Raw genomic sequence first — 19,818 nt, forward strand, 5'->3', positions numbered from 1 at the left:
GTATCTAAAGTGCCTTTTTCCAGCCAGGAACTCGCTAGGTAGCCTTCCCCAGCCTTGTGCCTTCTAGACACATTTGGACTGCAACAGCCAGAATTCCCAGTCAATGGGCCTGCTGGATGTCCTGGGAGTTCTGATCCAAATGATCCTGAAAGCCACCAGGTTGCGGAAGGCTACTCTAGATGATTTGGAGCCCAGCCAGCATGGCCATTGAGCAGGGATGATGTCACATGATGTTGCATTCTAAGTTTCTGGAGGGAGCTAGTTTGGGGAAGGTAGGACTATGCCTACTGCTGATGTTAGACATGGCCCACCTGGAACAAATCAGTGTTTATCTTCTGAATTTAAACAGGCTGTCCATTGAACCAGACACAAGTCCCGTTCTTCTACTCCTCTTTTTCTTCACCTTTGCAGGTCTCTGTGCTGGCAATGTGTGTGGGGATCTGTGCCCGGGTCTTGGGTCCATGCCTCTTTATCTTGGGCCTGCTTTCCATCCTTGCCAACATTCTCCTACTCTTTCCCAGCTGGGAATGGCGCTACCTCCACATGAAACAAATCACTCAGAAGGCAATGCAAATGCCAGGAATATGGGGTGGAGGTCTCTTCGTAAGTGGATTTTTCTCCAACATATCCTTGTCAAACATCATAGTAGGAAACAGTAAATGTCTAGGTCTTTTTTGTCCGGTGCTTTTAAACTAAACAATGTTTTGGAATGGGCCCCACAGGCCAAGAAAATATAATTGCTGCTACAGGAAATCACAGAGTTGGGAAATTAATCTAGACCAACCCTCTGCAGTTGTAGGCAATCCATTGCTACAGTATCCTTGCTAGATGACCAGCCATCCTTTGCTTAAAAAATTCTAACAAGGAACAGTCCACCACCTACCAAGGTAATCTCTTCTACTGTTGAAAGGCTTGTAATAAAATTTTGATTGCATTTTTAAAATTATTTTGTGTACTGCCCAATAGCCTTAGTTCTCTGGACCATTAGATTTCTCCTTTTGTTGGCTTGGATTATTCATAAGGCTATAGGATTTCAAAATTCCCATTTAAATTGTCATTTAAATAAGGGCAAGCATCGCAACTTATGTCTGTTTGGCAGATTGGAATGTATCTGGTGGAACCTGTTTCCCAAAGTTAAAACGGCCATCGCTGGAGTGATCAGGCTGCAGCATTGTGTACTGGTGTGTGGTGTCTTGCTGTATGCATTTGTGTGTGGCATGCTGATATTTTGAGTTGTGTTGCTTTTATTGTAATACCGTCCCGAGATGCTAATAGTTGGATGGTATAGAAAACCTTTAAATAAATAAATAAGCAAGCCTCTTGATGCATGTGATTGCGTGTGTTGGCTTGTGATGTGCTGCTGTGTGTTATTGAATATGTTTGTATACAGTATCTTGTTCATCTGGTTGCTTCTGATGTGTTTCTGTGCGTGTCTGTGTATGTCATGATCTTGCCTGTGTTTCTCTGTGGCATTTTCTATGTGTTGCTTGCATATAATATGAGGTATGTGTTGTGGGTGCTTTGTGTGTGCTAGCTATGGTGCACTGCACAAAACAATTTCTTTTTAATTATTTCTGTCTTACAGGTCTTTCCTGCTGCAGTTCAGATCACATGTATTGGCTGGCAATGTGGTTGTTACAACACCTCAGGAACTTGCCGAAAGGTGAGGTGGTGGGTGGTTCATTCTATTGATGGCTTTCGCTTTAATAGCAAGGTTGAGCAGCTAGATAGTTGCTAGTTTCCATTTTATTGAGCATTTCCACAGCAAACCAAAGTGCTACACGGTTGGTGGAGAGCCCAGGAAAGTAGCTACATACCAAGGCAAAGCAAGCTTTGGCCTGAGCATCTTGGAAAGGAATCATCCTAAGAATAATGAATGGGTCTTAGTTACTCCATGATTTGTGACAGAATCTTAAAACGCAGTACTAGCAGTTTTCTTTTGTGGCACTGATGTGCAATGAATCAATGCAATAAATGTATTCTATGGTAGATTATCACTAGTCATACACACATGCACATACGTGCATGTGTGCACAAACACGCACACCCTGGCCCTTCCTCCAAGAAGTGGAAGGCAATATGCATGGATTTTCCCCCCATTCCATCATTATAATCTGTGAGGTAGGTTAGGCTGAGAGAGAATTTGAGGTCAGCCAGTGAGCTTCATGGGACTCAGACTTAGGTCTGAAATAAAGATGCTGTACACCCAGTAGCTACATTTGTCTTTCTTTTTACTTTAGAGTGAGACTTTAGGCCTACATGATCTACTTTGTCTTTTAACCAGAGCTCAACCAGAACCAGATTTAAAATTCATACTTCCATAAAGAAAATGAGCCTAGGAATTTTGTTTTAAAAATTGCCACATAAAAATCAATTCCTCATTCCCCCACCACCTGAATTTGTCTTAATTTCATCAATATAATTTGGGGGAAGAGCCAGTGTGGCATGTTGGTTAAAGTGCTGAACTGGGAACTTGAGAGATCTGAATCCTAGTTCACACACAGTCATGAAACTCAGTCTAATCTACCTCATAGGGTTGCTGTTATGAGAATAGGATGTTATAAGCCACCTTGAGTTGAAAAGTTGAGGCATTAACGTGATAATGGTAATGATCACGATCATCACTGCCTTTGATTCCTTGCAAAAGGAAAAGGGCAGAGGACAAGTGCAATGTAATGTAATACTTTTGCTATTATCACTGTTGTTAGTCACCTTGAGGGCCACTTTTGTGGTGGAAAGGCAAATATAAATTGAATAAATAAATAGGTGAATACAATTTAGGAGTCATAAATCCTTTGTAAACTACTGGAAATCACCCAGAGATGTTTTGTGCTAACCCCTGCTCAAATCCAAACTTGCAGGGGTTTATTTTTTAATTCAGGATTTAGTCCAGCTCAAATCCAAACTTGCAGGGTCTATTTTTTAGTCCAGGATTCCTGGTCAGTGGCAAAAAACAAACAAACAAACTGTGCTGGAAGTATAGAAGTGGAAAGGGCTGCCCTGGTTGCTGACACTATAGTGCATTTAGAACTTATCTTCAAATCCTTAAATAGTGCAGTTGAAGAGCTCTTACATACCTGAAATTAATTCTCTGCCTCTTTTGCACACAGATGTTTGTCTCCATTTTATTATCAGGACTGGCCTTATTGGGATCAGCTGCTTGCTTTATATTATCTGGGGTAGGCTTGACAGAGGGACCTCTCTGTCTCTATAATTCCACCCACAATAACATGAAGATACAGCAGTGGGATTATCCATTCCTTGCTCTTGACAGTGAGCACATGAACAGCAGGTAAGGAGACTTGAGCTTCAGGGACCAATTTATGACAGAGCCAGGCTAATTTGCATTGATCCTCTAAGAGCTGGAACTCTTTGCTTAACTAATGAAAACATGAGAAATGCCTTCCAGTTAATGTAAATGGCAGTCAGAGTTCAGAGTCATGGAAGTGAAAGTGAGCTGCAAATGGTAAATAGTAATAGCTACTTCATATAGTGGTGTCTAAAGACAGAGCAATTAGAAAACATGTTAACGGTTTTCAAATTAGTTCCCCTAGCCTGGTCTATTTGACCCACTCCTTAGGCATATGAAAACATTGCAGCTGGGATGGGAGCCTTGGGAGCCACCTCAAGTGACAATAGTGCAAGGAGAGGGAGGCTGGGAGGAAAAAAATGAAGGAACTTTTGTGTGGCTCATGGGTCAACCTCTTGTAGAAGTCCACATGGAAGAAGATTGGTGGAACTGGGGTATCGATATAGGAAGCTGCCTTATGCAGAACCTGGCCCTGGGGCTATTTAGCCCAATTTCATTGACTGGCAACCATCCTCCAGGGTTTCAGCAGGAATCTTTCCTTGTCCTACTCAGAGATGTCTGGAATTGAAACTGCTTCCTTCTGCATGCAAAACAAGTGCTTCACCACTAAGCTACAGTCCCTTAGCACAAGGAATCATAAGATACAGATGTTTTTTATTCCAGATAACAACAATATACTTGGTGGGTTTGAAATAATTCCATTTTAACAAAGCATAATAAGAATATATGTATTAACCATTGTTGGTGTTGTTACACCTTGTTAAGATTGTACTATTTCAAGACCACTCAATATATAATGGCATCTGGATAACTTTCATTTTAAGACAATGTAACCAGGAAAGGCCAGATTTTATATTATACTCTTTCACCTCAAAGCTTGAACTCAATTTGGGGAAACTGCATTCCAGTGGTAGGTGAGGCTGAAGGCCAAAGGAGTGGGGGCAAAGTACTAGAAACCCCAGAATATTCTGGCTAAAGCCCTTACTGCTAGTGACACAACTTTAGGAGAAGCAGTTCAGCCTTTTAGAATGGAGAAGAAGCTATGCTACAGCCAGGAAACCCATCAAATGAGAGGCATTCAAGGGTGTGGGGAGTGGGATCCATCTGGCGATGTGGGAAGGGGTTGTACATATATGTGGAATTCTAGAGGACTGGACTGGGACCCTGGGCAGTCTATATACTCAATAACCTGGTTGATCTAGCAACCTTATCTAATACTTAAAGAAAACAAAAAAAAATCCTTACTAAAATAAGTTCCATGTAGTCTTCTGTTCTGATAACCTCCTCCATGCAACCATCTTATTCAAAATTTGTTTCTTTAAGGACTTCTCAGAATTACTTGTATGAGCCTTCCCTTTGGAACTCAGTTTGTATCGAGCCATCGAATATTGTCAGCTGGAATGTCTATTTCTTTTCTGCACTTCTAATCATCAGCATGGTTGAGATGGTCCTGGCTGCTCTCCAGATCATCAGTGCCTTTTTTGGATGTATCTGTGGCTTATGTGAAAAGAAGTAGGTAGCATGGTTTCAGAAGCATTTCCTAAATTTTTCCTGTTATTGCCCATACTCTGGTCTTTCAGATGAATGCCCCCTTTTCTCCAGCCTCACATTAACAAGGGAAGATTGAAGCAGGTAGTGGTTGTGTCAGTCTGGATACTTATTAAGAATAACCTAAAGATTGTGATTTGAGGGTAGGGGAAGAACAGAAGCACTGAAGCTCTGTTGCATGATGATTGGTCAGGAAAGTTTCCATATTAGCCACTTCACAGAATCACAGAATAGAACAGTCAGAAGGGGTCAAGAAGGCCATTGAGTCTAACCCCCTGCTAGTGCAGGATGCCAGTTACACCATCCCAATCAGATAATTGTCCAATTGCTTCTTGAAAGATTCATTAAGACTGGAATAAAAATCTTGCCTGCAGAATCACAAAGGATCAGGCTCTCGCTGGTTCATGCTGCAGTGGTTGTTAGTCTAATTTGCACTTTAGTTTAGAATTCTAAAAAGAGGTAGTTGAGCAGGATTGTAATGAAGGTTCAGCAACAGGTAAAAACCAACAACTTTGGGATTCATGAAAAGAAGCTGTTTGTTTGTTCATTCAATGTGTGTTTGTGGTTGATATAGGGAGTAGGCAGAGTCAACAGTATAGGAAGTTGTTCTAACTCCATCTGCTTCTTTGAAAAATAATGACATTTTAGCTTCCCCTGAATAAAAATTGAAAAAATATTAATTTATTTAGTATTACATTTATATCTTGCCTTTCATCATCTTGCAAGGAACTCTTATGTGAGCCTCCTGTTCTTTATTTTGTATCCTCACAACAACCCAGTGAGGACAGTTTAGCTGAGAATCTGTGACTGGCCCAAAGTTACTCAGTGAACTTCATAGCCAAGAGTGTATTTAAACTTTGATCTCCCAAGTCCTAGTCCAACACTAACCACTGCGGGCTTGCTTATATCTTTAATTGGACCAATTTAAGTTGGTTTTGGAGTGCATATACCTTGAAACTTTTGTAAGCCGCCCTGAGGCTTTTTGCAAATGGGGTGGCATAGAAATTGTTTAAATAAATAAATAAATAAATAAATAAAACTCCATAGATGTCTTAGTCAATCTCTGTTGAAGAGTTTTGTGAAACAAAAGCTCCAGATAAGGGGCTGCAAGAGTTAGTAGTCTGAAGGCACTGTGCAGCTCCTCTATCTTTTTCCCCATAATGGATGTTCTGCTGCAAGACAAAAGACAAAGTGTTAGAAAAACACAGAAGGGCTCTGTGTGGAAGAAGAGGATGCATAGACACAGCCCTTCCCCACAGAATTATATGAATAAAGCAGGGGTATGGTATGATAAAAGTCTTGTTTGGAAGTACTCTCAGACCCCAACTTTAAGCAGTCCCCTTGACTTATTTTCTATGTATCTTGTTTTCTGAGCCCAATATGACACGCCTCTTAACAAATTCTTTGTATGTGAGGCTGTAAAGATCTCTGCTAATCTGTCCTTGCAATTGTTGGCTTCTCTCATTACAGGTTCAGTGTGTAGCAGCTTCTTGTACTGTCTGTGAAGAAAAGAGCTGTCGCTTGCCAGATGGTGATAACAGCCATCAGCCACCGTTCAGTGGAAGGTATAGATCCTTGTCTTCCATGGAAATCTTTACCAGCCACACTCAGGAAATATGGAATCACAGACACTACGAGAGTTCTCATTCTGCCATGGAGTTAAGAACCTGACAAGGTGATGGAACACAGTGCTTTTAGAATGAGTAATGTTATAGTGCTAGTCTGTTTATAATTTCTTAGTACCTGCTCACCCTAAATTTTATTATTTCTCAATCCATGATTTTTAAACAAATGCTGCATGACATCAAGGCAGAAAGCACTTTTGGTTTTCTGGGAAAAGAAGTAGTATGTACAGGTGGCATGGGTGGAAAACATCATCTTCAGGTCCAAGTTGTATCAGGTCCCCTGACTTCAGGGCTTCACCTCACCCACAAGCCTCTCCAGTTAGAAGGTCTAATCTTGTAGGTAATCGCTTTCTGAGTTCCGGACAGTTGGAAAGAAGCACCATTTAGTCCAATAGGCTAAGAAGTTGCATCCTTTAGAGCCTGCCCAATGCCTGAGGCATGTAAGGCTTTCTCAGGCAAAAAGTGGTGACTACCCAGATACGAGGCAATGCAATATGAAGGACTTATCCCTGATTTGTTTTGCTCACATGAAAGACTGCTCGGCTCCACAATAGGAGCATGCCTTCCTTAACTCTCTTCTCCACTCAGGGAAGAATCAGAGAGGCAGGAATAGTAGAAACATTTGAGGCAGACTTGTCAATTTTGGTAGTATTGCTGTTCCATTATTGTGTTTACTGTTGCTTCATGGTTTTACTTTTAGTACATCACCCTGGGCAGGCTCTCCCTAAGAGATGCTTATAACTCTTAAAATTAATAAAGAAATGATGTGAATAACGTTATCTTCTCATTCTGTTTGACAGGGCCAAACAGAACCGAATATATTTTCTAGGACTTCCATCCATCCATCCGTGAAGCTTTGTAGCTTCATTGGCTATAGAGCCATTATATTTTCAACAGAGTGAAAATGTGTCTTCACTCATACATCTGCACTGCATCCACACTCAATGCTTTTGTAGTCAGCTGCTATCAATGTAAATATCTAAATTGTGCCAGGCTTCAATGCCTGTGAAGAAATGGGAGACTCAGCAGCTGATTATCTCCATTTCTCCTCCAGTCCTTTAGAGTACCCTTCCCCCCACACCCACCCATCCTGTATGGGACACTTGGAAGACTTCCTTGCTATCACAGTCTGGAACGGTGATAGAGAAAAACAGAGATGAAAATAGACAAAAGGATCTGCAACTACTGAAATCCTTGTTTCATTAGAACACTTAAAAGTATAGTGTGCATCTCTGAATTCTGTTTTGACGGCCCTACCTCAACTATATCTCATTTGTTTAAGATGAGCAAAAAGGTGGAGATTGTTTGTTGAATATACAGTGCAACAGTACTGACAGTTCATTTCCTGCCAACTGCAATAGTTTTGATGCGGGGTTCACTGTGTTTTCAGATTAGTGCTTTCTACCTCCTTTTTCAACAGCAGTTTCAGGGAATTCAGGATGACCTTATTAGAAAATCATTTTGAGTTCTGTGACCTCTATTTCTTCCTCCATGTCTTCTTCCCCAAGTATATCAGAAGGTGTTTACATATCCACATTATGCTCAGACTTTGTTTTTTTGTTGATTGCCATAGGATAGTGGAACTTATGGATGAAAACTTCTAAAAATTTGTATGCCAAAATAAAATAAAAATATTTATTTTTCTAAACTTGTGCTTAGAAACAATTTCAGCCATTGTTATTTATAATGTGTTCTGGGTCTATCAGAACCATTTTCTCCATTGTTGTTTTCCCGTACTGCTGTAGCTCACTCATTCTTATTCTGGAGAAGGCAGGACAGTATGACTTGGTCCTATCCAACTCACAGTGAGCCAAAACTTATCAAGCAGCTAGCCAGCAAGTGCTGCAAACAGCTACTCCAATAGCACTTGGGGATGGCTGTCTGAGGCTTCCTGCACTGCCTGCCATGGTGGTGGTGGTCCTTTTGGGCCCACCACCATAGCATGTGGTGACAATCATGAGTCAGCAGAGCTGATCCCAGCTCCCTACTGGTGCTGCCCTGAGCACTTTTGGCTTGTGACAGCCCTGCAGTTCCGAGATCTCTCTAGCCAGCTTGACAACCAGCAGGAATGATTGTGGCTGCTCTTCCTTGTACCACTGCAAATCCTTTTACATTGCAGTAGTGGCACAGGGTGGGATATCCTCCCAGCTTGATCATTGATCCTGTCCCTCCATTGCACTGCTATTAGCCCTTTCTAGCTCCCTGCAGAGATGGTGGTGAGGAAATGTGGGTGCTCCCATGGGTCTTCTGCTTTATTAATGGATGGGGTAGGTGGGCAGGCAAGGACCTGTGATGTGCCTCATCATCTGTCAGGCACTGCATGAGCTCTCAGGCAGACAACCCAGCTTGTTCCACAGCGTGCATTGTGGTGTCATGTGAACCCATCCTATGACACTAATTGGTAGGAGAACATTAGAGACATAGCTTGATCATCCTTTTTGTACAGGCAGAACTGAAGAATGCCCATTTGAAGCAATTCACCTTCAATTCATTTGAAGTAATTTGTTTCAATCAGTCACCAAACCAAAATGTGTCTGTTGGTGGGAAAGGAGCTTCTGGAAGCTACAAAAAGCAACTACAAAGTTGCCCCCATCCACACCCAGGAAAAATGCCAAAAGAACAGAATCGGATGTGTTGTGTATCATGGTCTCTTTTATTCCAGCCTAGAAGCAAAAATTGAGGAGAAGAAGAATGTGCTCAGTGTTTAAAAACTTTAAAAAGGAAAATATTAAAACAGTTAACCATAATAGAAATGTGGTTATATTTTTATGAGGTCACAGGCCACTTTATAAGCTGTACATGAATTAGTGATATAACAAATGGTTGGGAATTTCAATCATAAAAGTTGACAAACCTAAGAAATATTTGTCCTGGTTTGACAGTGGAAGCTGGTTCCATTTTTTCCAGTGAGGACTTAAGGAAATCTAAAAGCAGGCACTAGTTTTAATTATGGTGGGATAGAGAGTTGGTAGCCCTAGAGCCATATGTGCTCTCTGAACTAATCTTAAAGTCCTGAACTAATCTTAAAGAGCTCTGGCAGGAGCCATCTGCCTTCAGCCCCAGCTGCTGCTGGAATGAGCCACCCAACACATTCCTCTAAAGGGATGCAGCTCCCTGTATACAATGCAGAAGGCAATGCTTTTTGCCTGGAACCCTGGAAAATAAAAATGAAGAAGCACCACAGACAGTTGGGATAGGAAATATGGGGTCTGGCATTTTAATAGCTGTTTTCCCATCCTCAGTTTAACAGGGATTTTCTACTAGGCATAATGACTTGGCTTTGGTCAGCAGGTGGCAGCCCCAAGCAAGCAATCTCGAACGCTAGGGACGAAAGATGCTCTTCTCTCACCAATGGAGCCAGTGTTAATATATCTTTGTATTTAACATGCAACTGCATCCCCTAGCAGGAGGGAGAATGTTAATTAACATTATTTTAGGCAGGCATGAAGGAGAAGTTTAACTTTTCCATCCCGTTGCAGAATTCCTCTGATGATGCCACTTGGGCAGCCTTCCCCGACCTTGTGCCTTCCAGACACATTTTGACTGCAATACCCAGAATTCCAGTCAATGATCCTGCTGGATGGGAGTTCTGGAAGTTGCACTCTGAAGGCCACTAGGTTGGGGAAGACTGCACTAGGGGATTTCTACCCAAAGGAACTACCAGGAAATGATCTAATAATCAGGTCACTTTCTTTACATTGTGTGGTTCAGTCTTTAAATCGGTGCAGCAGTGACAGCATAGGAGCTTGAGTTTGGATGGATTCTTGCTTAAAAAATTTGATCTTTGTGAATTCCAGGGCAAACATATCTAACCTCCTAATCCATGCATACAAGAGAATGTAATTGTCCTTCAAAATTTTCCAAATTTTGTGATGCAATTCTTGGCTCAAAAACATCCCAAAATGCATTTCAAAAATGGTGTGCGTGCGTCTTCCACACAGTGGCTGAGTAAGCTATGCAAGTGCATGAAGAAAAATTAATGAAGCTGTTGCATGCATAGAACACCCTGAGTGTTAAAATTTGATGACTGAGGTTGTTATATAACAGTACATATCCTAGGAACTTAGGAAGTTCCCTAATACCAGGTCAGGCAATTTGTCCTGCCAGCCCAGCTTTGTCTGGGGTTGGGGGAGAGACATGAGTTTGGTTTGCAGTTATATGCAAATTTACTTAAATCTGCACCTTCAAAACAATGTGCCAACTGAAAGTCAGGTATGATTTGAGATTTACACTTCTCCAAATTTTGAAAACATGCATTACAAGAAATGTGCATCTTATTAAAATCACATTAAAACACATTATATTAGGGAAATGGCAAAACTGCATATTCAATAAAAATGTTTACACAATGTGTTAGGAGAAATGTACAAAATATGTGCACATATTCATCTGAACCTTAAAAAAATTCTCAATGTTCAGGATGAACTGAACACAAGATTAAAAGACTAAGAAACTATAAGTGATCAAAATGGATAGAGTCATCCATTTGCCTAATCTTTTCCTTGTAGTAAGTTTCTGTGATCTCAAGCAGAAGTAATTACTATCAACTGCTACCTAATCCTAATTGCAGGTGCTCAAGGCTGAACCAGGGACCTTCTGCCTGCTAAGCATTTGTCACCTGCTCCTGTATATCCTTCAGGTCCAGCAACTGTTAATAATGTGATGCTATTTTAACTTTTGTATGGTTTTCTCATGTAAACTACTCAGGATACCAAATGTGTCATAAAAACTGTGTCATGTCTCTCCTGCATTTAATGACAAAAACTTCCTGCACCCTGGTTCTGAGAATAAGGTGCAAGGGAAATCTCCCCCCACCGTCAGTTGGATGTTTATTGTAAGGCTTGTAGCAATGCTGGAAGGGAGGGGATGTTCATTGGAGTTTTAGCTGGGAAAGGAGGAAAAAAATAAAAATACTGTTACTTGTCCCTCCCAACATGTGGCATGGTGAGTCACTATGAATAATGCCAGTTCCAGATGCTTGAGAGTCCTTGGGCAAGGCACACTCTTTAGCAAGTCTATATTTTCACCAGCTTATTACTGATTGCTATTGCTGTTTCTCATCGACCATGGAATCCTTCTGGATAGGCTAGCAGGATTGGGGGTCGGAGGCACTGCTTTGCAGTGGTTCCGCTCCTATCTCAACGGCCGATTCCAGAAGGTGGTGCTGGGGGACTATGGCTCTGCGCCATGGCAGCTATGCCATGGAGTACCACAGGGGTCCATTTTGTCCCCTTTGCTGTTTAACATCTACATGAAACCGCTGGGAGAGGTCATCAGGAGGTGTGGGCTGCGGAATCATCAGTACGCTGATGATACCCAGCTCTACCTCTCGTTTTCCACCAATCCAGGTGAGGCAGTGGCTGTGCTGAACCGGTGCCTGGCCGAGGTAATGGGCTGGATGAGGGCCAATAAACTGAAGCTTAATCCAGACAAGACGGAGGTCCTGTTGGTTGGCAGATCTGGCTTCGGAGAGGGTGGATTTGACGTGGTCCTGAATGGGGTTGCACTCCCTCTTAGGGACAAGGTCCGCAGCTTAGGAGTGCTCCTCGACCCGGAGCTTTCATTGGAAGCTCAGGTGACAGCGGTGGCGAGGAGCGCTTTCCTTCAGCTTCAGCTGATTAATCAGCTGCGCCCCTACCTGGAGTACGACTGCCTGGCGATGGTGACACACGCGCTGGTGACTTCCCGCCTTGACTTCTGTAACGCGCTTTACGTGGGGCTACCCTTGAAGATGGTCCAGATACTTCAGTTGGTTCAAAATAGAGCTGCCAGGTTGCTGACGGGGACGGGGCGTTATGTTCACATGACTCCAGTCCTCCGTCAGCTTCACTGGCTTCCCATTGAAGTCTGGGCCCAATTCAAGGTGTTGGTAATGACCTATAAAGCCCTAAACGGCTTGGGTCCTGGTTACCTGAAGGAGCGTTTACATCCATATATGCCCAGTCGCCCCCTGAGATCGGCGGGAGAGGCCCTTCTCCAGGAGCCCTCCGTGAGAGAAATTAGGAGGGTGGCTACTCGGAGGAGGGCTTTCTCAGCGGTGGCGCCTAAGTTATGGAATGTGCTCCCCAGAGAGGTCCGCCTGGCGCCGTCGTTATTTGTTTTTCGGCGCCAAGTGAAGACCTTTTTATTTAGACGTCATTTTAATTGTTAACAATATTTGCTTATTTATTTGGCCAGGGTGACTTCTTTTACATTGTTATTTATTTTATATTGTTAATTTTATATTGTTATTTTTGTATTTTATTGTATTTTATTGTGTTGTAAGCCGCCCCGAGGCTTCGGCAAGGGGCGGCATAGAAATGTTTTAATAAATAAATAAATAAATCATTGCTACCACTCACTTGCTGGGACAGCAAAGAGCCAGTGAGTGATAGACTGCTCCATCTTCACATCGCTGTTGTTGTGTGGACCAGAGTGAGAAGCAGGTGAACAAGCAGTTTGCAATGGTGAAGGGGAGGAGCTACTCCAGGGGGCCAGTGGGGTATAGACCCTCAGGAAGTGTCTGATCATGTCTACCCTAGACTTTGGCCCTGCCCATTAAAACCCTCCTCTGTGCCTACTTTATGGATTGGAGCTGTTCTTCCAGCAAAAGAGCCTTCAAGATATATGAGAACAGCATCTGAACCAGAAGAGGATGAGGGCTTAGAAACTGCAGCTGAAATGCCAAGGCCAGAGAATTTAGAGATAAGCCAGATGACAGTTGAGAACCAGTCATTTCAAATACTATGGAAACGTATTTGTTTCCATAGTATAGTACTCACTACACTTAGTGAGCATACCAGTGAAGAGGAGGGCAGAACAAGCATGGTTATCCCAGGTATTGTGTCAGGTAAATAGAGCAGACCAGCAGAGAAGTGGCAGACCTCCATGTGATTGGCCTGTATGCAAGAGGATCCACCTTGAAGTCATGGGTTGCCTATTTCAGTTTGCAAGAGGAGGAATCTTTAGAATCAACTTATTTTTAAGCCATTTTAACAGCAACTGTTCTAATTCCACTTATTTCTTTTGTTATTGACTTCTACAATACTCTTCATTTATTCTTTAAAGCAAGACTGACTAGTCAATATTCCCCCTTGGAAAGAGGGGGGAAAAGAAGGGCCATGACTAAAAAGGCAAGAAAGAAAGAAAGAAAGAAAGAAAGAAAGAAAGAAAGAAAGGCCATGTCATGGTTCTAATCATCTTGTTTAGTGTCATCTCTAGTTAGGCCCTCCATTGTGAACTTTATGTGATAATACAGCTCTTTCCCCTTTTCTTTTTATCATATGATGTTTGCTTCATGCCCTGGGAAGAAGGTGCCAGAGGAATGTTCTGAAGAACTTCATGCAAGGTGAACATGCTGAAGGAGATTTGCTCATAGGGAGACCTCACCCCATTCTCATAGAGGCAGGCAAAGGCAATGGCTGGGATCCCAGTGATTGAGAACTCGGAGTAAGGCAGCTCAATGTAAGCCAGGTCAGAGTAGGCACTAGGGCCTTCATAAATAACCCAGGGCTCAGTCCAGCTGTCTGCATCCCTGGGAAATGTGCTCAGGTAAACCCCTAGGTTGATTCGGGATTGGGAACTTGTTGGATGGGAATACAACACCCATGTTGGGATTTGGAAATAAATGTCTGACTTGGATGTTATTCTGGTTTTATGCCATTCTTGATCAGTTCCTGATGGAACTGAGGAAGTGTGACCAAGAATGTTCACACAGCAGGCATTAGTAGTTCCAGATGATGCAGACCTTTCCTGCAGCTGTTGATGGCAAAGGGATTGGTTGTAGAGAGCCATGGTAGATGGAGCAGGATATATCTGGTGTCTCACCTCTGTTCCAGGCTGTGATAGAAAGCCCAGCCCTTTGACGGACCATGTTTCCCATTGGAAGCTGCTGTGAAAGTTGTGATGCAGATAGTAAAGTGGAGCTGGGAATCCAATGATGCTGCCATGGCAACCATGAGGGGGTTCCACCAGCCGCTGCACCAGCTGTCCTGCATGAAATACTGCTCCATCATCTGTGCTCAGTGCCTGCACCCGGAAGCCCAGGGGGCTCCTGGCATTACAGTAGAGCACATTGCTGCCATCCTCCTCATCCACAGATACCATCTGGCACTCAACTGTTTGCAGGTTTGGAATGGATTCACCAAAGTGCCAGCTTTGTCCATGATCATCACTGAAGAAGGTAAATGCGTGTGGAGTGGTTTTGCAGAGTTTCCCAAAGCACTCTTTGCAGTCAATGTAGTATGCATAGGCTGGCAAGAGCAAACGGCCTGACTTGAGCTGAATGCCATGGCCAGGCCCAAGTGCAAAAGTAGCCCAATCTGTATTAAAAGGAAAATATTTGTGTCAGGGGCAGCTGTGTTAGGACACCTTAATGATTAACAGATTTATCACAGCAAAATGCTTTTGTGGATGGGAGAGTCCATTTTATTGTATGTACATGAAATGTTATCTTCATTCGGTGAGTATTTTATAGATGATGGTGCAGAGCCTCAGGTCTAGAGGCCAAATCCACTCCTCCATGGTTCTCCAGATAACCATGCCCCATATCTCTGGCCCCACTCCTTCCCTGCATCCACTGATCATTTAGTAATGTTTCCCAATTTTTTGTGCAATCTTTTCCCATTCTGAAAGACCGAAATGCAGTGGCACTTCTAAAGCTTAGTTACTGGCAACAAGAGCTTAAAGCTAGAATACACTAATATTTATGGGGGCCTTTTTTGGCCCTTCCAGCCACTGGAAGGTGACCACCGAGACCTTTTCTGAAATAGCTTCTGCACCCTTGTTATATAGAGAGAAAGAGTTGCAAAAAGTGGGGCGAAGTAGTGCAAAATGTATTGCCTATGCAAAATGTATTGCCTATGACAATTTAGTTAAAAGTACACTAAATGAACACACTGAAAAAACACTTAGCTTTGCTAGTTCATGGGACAGAAAACTAATGTCTAAATACGGGGCCAAATGGATAAGTTCTAATGAAGAAATAAATATGCTACAATATAAGATGCTTGAAAACCAGTGTTGTTTTTGTTGTAACAGATGAACATGGCTGCCCATCTGGATGTTGTGTTAGGAATTGTCTTCTCCCATTGTTTTGACTGTACCCCCACCATCTTTTCTCTGTACCTTTGATGGACATGCCAATAACTTGCTGGGTGAGGTCAGTCACATGGCTCCAGCTGAGGCCCTGGTCAGAACTAGAAACGTAGCAGAGGCGGGCAGCATTTTGGCCCGTAATGATCTGAAAAGTTTCAGGGGTCCTGCCCAGCACAGCAATGAAAAATAGGAAAACCATGCCAGTAAGCTCATCGTAGATGGGGCAAGGGTTCATGGATCGATGGTGTGCCAGAGTGGCAGTCTCAAGGGCCCGCATATCTTCCCACTGGCAAAGAAAAACACCAAAACAGCTTAGGAACCTTGCTCATATTCTTCCTTTTTTCCTCAATTGTCTGTTTATAACTTGCTTACACAATCACTTTCTTTGAGACAGGAACCCGGTAACTGGGTACAGGTACCCAGTAATATTTGCTTTTCTGGTCAATAAATGTTATCCCACGCTGCAGTCATTCAAAAAAAGGACAAGAGTCCTATTCAAGATAATCAGGCTTCCTTATCTTGTTGATCACTAGTTATCTATAGGCTATGGAGTTATGCGGAATTATCAGTTCAGAAAGCTTGGGTATGCTTGATCATATACGAACAAGGCCAACCCTAACATTAGGCAGAGCAAGGCAACTGCCGCAGGTGGTCAATACTGGCAGGTGAGGAAAATGGCAATAGCTTCCCATTGCAACCCTGAATCTCCTACATTAGCTTGCCATCCCAGGTGTGATGGAGGATGCTGGCCAGTTGAAGTAAAATTCAACTGCCTGTCTGATTGAATTGTGCCCAACACACCTTGAGGTTACCAGGTAAGAACATGAGAGCCACACTGGATCAGACCAAGGTTCCCTCTAATGTAGCAGTTGTAGAGCGTGAATGCAACAATTCCCACTTATTTTCCCCCAAAACTGGTGTACATAGGGTTACTGCATCTAATATTAGGCAGTAATATATAGCCAGCAGGACTAGTAGTTAGTCCTCCTCATCCTCCAAGAATTTGTCTAATTTCTTTTTTAAAACTATCTAAGCTTGTGGCCATCACTCCATTTTGTGGCAGTGCATTCCATAGTTTAACTAGGTACCATGTAAAGAAGTACTTCCTTTTATCTTTCCTGAATCTCCCACCAACCATCTTCATTGGATGATTCTGGTTTCTAATATTATGAGACAGGAAGAAAGATAGCTCCTTATTCATTTTCTCCACACCGTCCAGAATTTTGTATACCTTTCTTATATCTTTCTTACCCTTTTCCCAGCTAGACAGATCCAGATGTTGCAACCTTTCTTCACAGGGGAGTTGTTCAGGCTCCCTGATAATTTCAGCTACTATTTTTTGGAATTTTTCATCTTTACAATATCATCCAGATGGAGAAACCTATTCTATTGCATACTCTATAAAGTATAATAAACCTGATTGTCAAGTCTAGTCAAAATGGCATGTGGCAAGATCTAAATATGGCAAGTGTAAAGACTGTTCTCTATCACGCCATGTGTGCTGGAGCATTCTTGACAATTGCAATGCATGCCATAAAGGCACTGTATAAGCTGAAGCATAAAGGTATGAGAAGGCAACAGTTATATTGTCTCTACAACTAAAAGAACTGTCAAAGAAAGCATTTTGAATGGCTAGTTAAGCCAGGGAGAATTTCCCTTACTTCTTGACTCTAATAGTCTAGCCCTGTCCTACAGTTTCAGCAAACCTGGCTTAGTTCTTGCTTACCTCCACAAAATTCTTGTAGAAGGTGCCCCTTCTCAGCACCAGGAGGTTGGCATGAGCATCATCAACACTCAGTCGCTCTTCCGCAAAAGCCAACAGCTTGGCAACACAGGGGATGTGGAGGAGAGCTGGCACCCGGTATGTCACTCCACTTGTTTCTCTTTCAAACAGAACAGTCCGGGCTGGGAAATGGCGAGAACCCATGGCAAGTGCAGCAAGAAATGACAGCCCTAAAATATTAAACAGGCTGTTTGGATGTTCTTCACATTGCAGATGGAACTTAGTTTACAGTGTATTGCTGTACATGTCTGCTCAGAAATAGTCCCACTGAGTTCCCAGGTAAGTGGTTGTAGGATTACAGCCTTAATCATTGTCTGTAGGCACTGAAGGTTTCCTGGGAACCCTCAGTGGATGTGTTGTGTTCAAACACACGGAATTAACTGTGAACAATCATCCTGGCTCCCCTGTCTTTCTCTCCTTTTGGTTTAAGACAGCTTTCCCCTAGCTGGTGCCCCTTCTGCATCAGGCCACCTTATTTGCCAAAAGCTGGCCTGAATAAAAGTTTTTCTGCTAGTTCCAGGGAGGGAGCCAACCTAGCGTCCCCTGGGTGAGTGCTTACATGGCTGAAGTGAGAAAGATGAGGGTGCACAATGGCATGGCAAACGGCTGCTCCTGAGCAGTCCACCATAAACTTGTGCTGTGGTAAATGTCACATTGGGAAAGCAGATGGCAGGACTCTCCATGGCACCCACTGGAGATGGCAGAGTGGTAGAGGGAAGTCCTGGAGGTATTTTCCTTCTCCTCCCACTCTGCAGCAGTGTGTGTCACGGTGGGCTGGACCTGCAAGGAAGTTCATGTGGGAGAAGGCAGTTTGGCAAATAGCCTGGGTCTAAGCTGTATAAAGTTTCTATTAATATACGTCAAACAGAGGCTGGAAACTAACATTACCATTTATATTGCTGGTTAGGAGTAGTAGGCTGATTTTATGGTTTTGCTGTGCTAGCCCTTAACTTTCTAATATGGCTGCAAGCTAATACTTCCTTTCCAACAAAGTCATAAACATCAGAATTATGAAGAAACAGAACTTAATTTACTGGCAGCCGTTCCCATAGCTTTCCTGGAAACTCCATTATTCCTGGCAATGCTCAACTTCGCATGAATCATGCAGGAGAAGTACCTGTTAATGCGCAGTGCTGGGTGGTACAATGGGATGATGCCACAGATTCAGTTCAATGCCTCCTCCTCCTACTGGGGCATAATGGGCAATAAACCAGCATGGCCTCCCATAGCTGATTTGGCAGAAAGCCTGTATGGAGTACCCCAAATGATGGACATCCCAGGAGAATGACCAAAATTACACTGTAGTACCAAGGAATCCACATAATGTTTTCAGGAGCACTGCTGTGTCAGCACACAAAACATTTGTCTTGATGTCTGTGTGTGGGACTAACCTTTTTGCAACACAAAGCAGAGGAACAGATCTCACCTGATCAAAGAGAAATGCGCTCTGCATGAATAAGGGGATAGGTGTAGCCTATATACTAAGCTGGCTGGCAGCTTGGTGGGACAGAGCAAAGTACTAGGAAGAAAGCATAATTATGCATCAGGATTTGTAAATATGGTCCTTACATGGCAAAAATGTGCCAACTGGCTGTCCTGCCATCAGCAAGACAGGAAAGTGACACACAATGAGATCTGTTGTCTCCTAAAGGCGTCACCCTTTAGCTACTGTGTGAAATTCAGGGCTTCTAGCCCACGGTCCCTTATTGAAGTGGCATTATGTGGAGCTGCATCTTCCCAGTAGAACATCTGTTTATCATATTAGAGGTCCCTGCTCCAGAATAGGGATAAAGGATCAGGATCAGTAGCTGGAAGCCTCCAAACAACTTTTAGAAGAGAACATTAAATAAAATGTTCACAAAATTACAGAGCTTTAAAAGGGAGTGGTAGGAAAGGCTGGAATGCGGCAAGCTCAGCCTTCCCCAACATGGTGCCTTCCAGATGTGTTATACTGGAACTCCCATCACCCTCAGCCAGCAGGCTAGTGTCCACAGTGGCTGGGGATGATGGAAGTTGTAGTCTGCTGAACCTGAAGGAGCCAAGTTGGGAAGGCTGAACACATGAAGAGTTTAATTTGTTGCATAATCTGTAAATCAACTCAAATAGTACAAAATTCCATTAGCTCCCAGTGACCTCATTCCAAAGGAAACCAGACGCAGGTAACTATCCTATGACTGCTCATGGGATGTGAGACAAGTATAAAGATACATTATCCAAGTGGAGAGATGGGAACCAATGCTGGCTCCAGGTTTGCAGGGGCTTTGTGCAAGACACCCTGAATGGGGACCCCTCCATTAGTGAGCCTACCTATCTCACATTAGCTTTTTCTATATTGGGCTTAATTGCTGTAGCTACTTCAACATTTGTGGAATCTTTGAGATCCAAGCTTTATGGAGTGTGCTTCCTTTCCTGCTTTTCCACTATGTAGCCTCTAGAGCAGGGGTCTCAAACTCGCGGCCCACAGGCCAATTGCCGGG

General features: G+C 43.0%; 2 protein-coding genes and 1 long non-coding RNA gene across 3 annotated transcripts; 2 read left to right on the forward strand and 1 right to left on the reverse strand.

The window, feature by feature from the left end:
- Positions 1 to 333: 333 nt before the first annotated feature.
- TM4SF19 (transmembrane 4 L six family member 19) lies at positions 334 to 4,826 on the forward strand. The gene is made up of 4 exons (XM_044432945.1): positions 334 to 603; positions 1,586 to 1,663; positions 3,111 to 3,292; positions 4,634 to 4,826. Exons 1-4 carry the CDS (start codon positions 427 to 429, stop codon positions 4,824 to 4,826), a joined length of 630 nt encoding a protein of 209 aa, XP_044288880.1. The 5' UTR covers positions 334 to 426.
- An 8,747-nt stretch (positions 4,827 to 13,573) lies between these two features.
- On the reverse strand, positions 13,574 to 17,485 carry NEU4 (neuraminidase 4). Its single transcript, XM_044432954.1, has 3 exons — positions 17,285 to 17,485; positions 15,589 to 15,844; positions 13,574 to 14,783 (listed from the first exon to the last, which is right to left on the reverse strand). Exons 1-3 carry the CDS (start codon positions 17,483 to 17,485, stop codon positions 13,705 to 13,707), a joined length of 1,536 nt encoding a protein of 511 aa, XP_044288889.1. The 3' UTR covers positions 13,574 to 13,704.
- Positions 13,690 to 17,614, forward strand: LOC123024796. Its single transcript, XR_006414989.1, has 3 exons — positions 13,690 to 13,810; positions 14,301 to 14,644; positions 17,453 to 17,614. It is a non-coding gene; the product is annotated as an uncharacterized LOC123024796 (long non-coding RNA).
- The last annotated feature ends 2,204 nt before the right edge of the window (positions 17,615 to 19,818 follow it).

The sequence above is a fragment of the Varanus komodoensis genome, unplaced genomic scaffold (assembly GCF_004798865.1).
Source record: "Varanus komodoensis strain SLA01 unplaced genomic scaffold, ASM479886v1 scaffold25, whole genome shotgun sequence".
Lineage (NCBI taxonomy): Eukaryota > Metazoa > Chordata > Lepidosauria > Squamata > Varanidae > Varanus > Varanus komodoensis.

Bases quoted from the DNA above. Each gene is read 5' to 3' on its own strand.
- TM4SF19 (XM_044432945.1), top strand. From the start codon at position 427: ATGTGTGTGGGGATCTGTGCCCGGGTCTTGGGTCCATGCCTCTTTATC. The intron at 604-1,585 runs GTAAGTGGATTT...TCTGTCTTACAG, and splicing joins TATGGGGTGGAGGTCTCTTC to GTCTTTCCTGCTGCAGTTCA. The intron at 1,664-3,110 runs GTGAGGTGGTGG...TTTTGCACACAG, and splicing joins CCTCAGGAACTTGCCGAAAG to ATGTTTGTCTCCATTTTATT.
- NEU4 (XM_044432954.1), bottom strand. From the start codon at position 17,485: ATGGGTTCTCGCCATTTCCCAGCCCGGACTGTTCTGTTTGAAAGAGAA. The intron at 15,845-17,284 runs GTAAGCAAGAAC...TTTCTTTGCCAG, and splicing joins TCTACAAGAATTTTGTGGAG to TGGGAAGATATGCGGGCCCT. The intron at 14,784-15,588 runs GTACAGAGAAAA...CTTTTAATACAG, and splicing joins TATTGGCATGTCCATCAAAG to ATTGGGCTACTTTTGCACTT.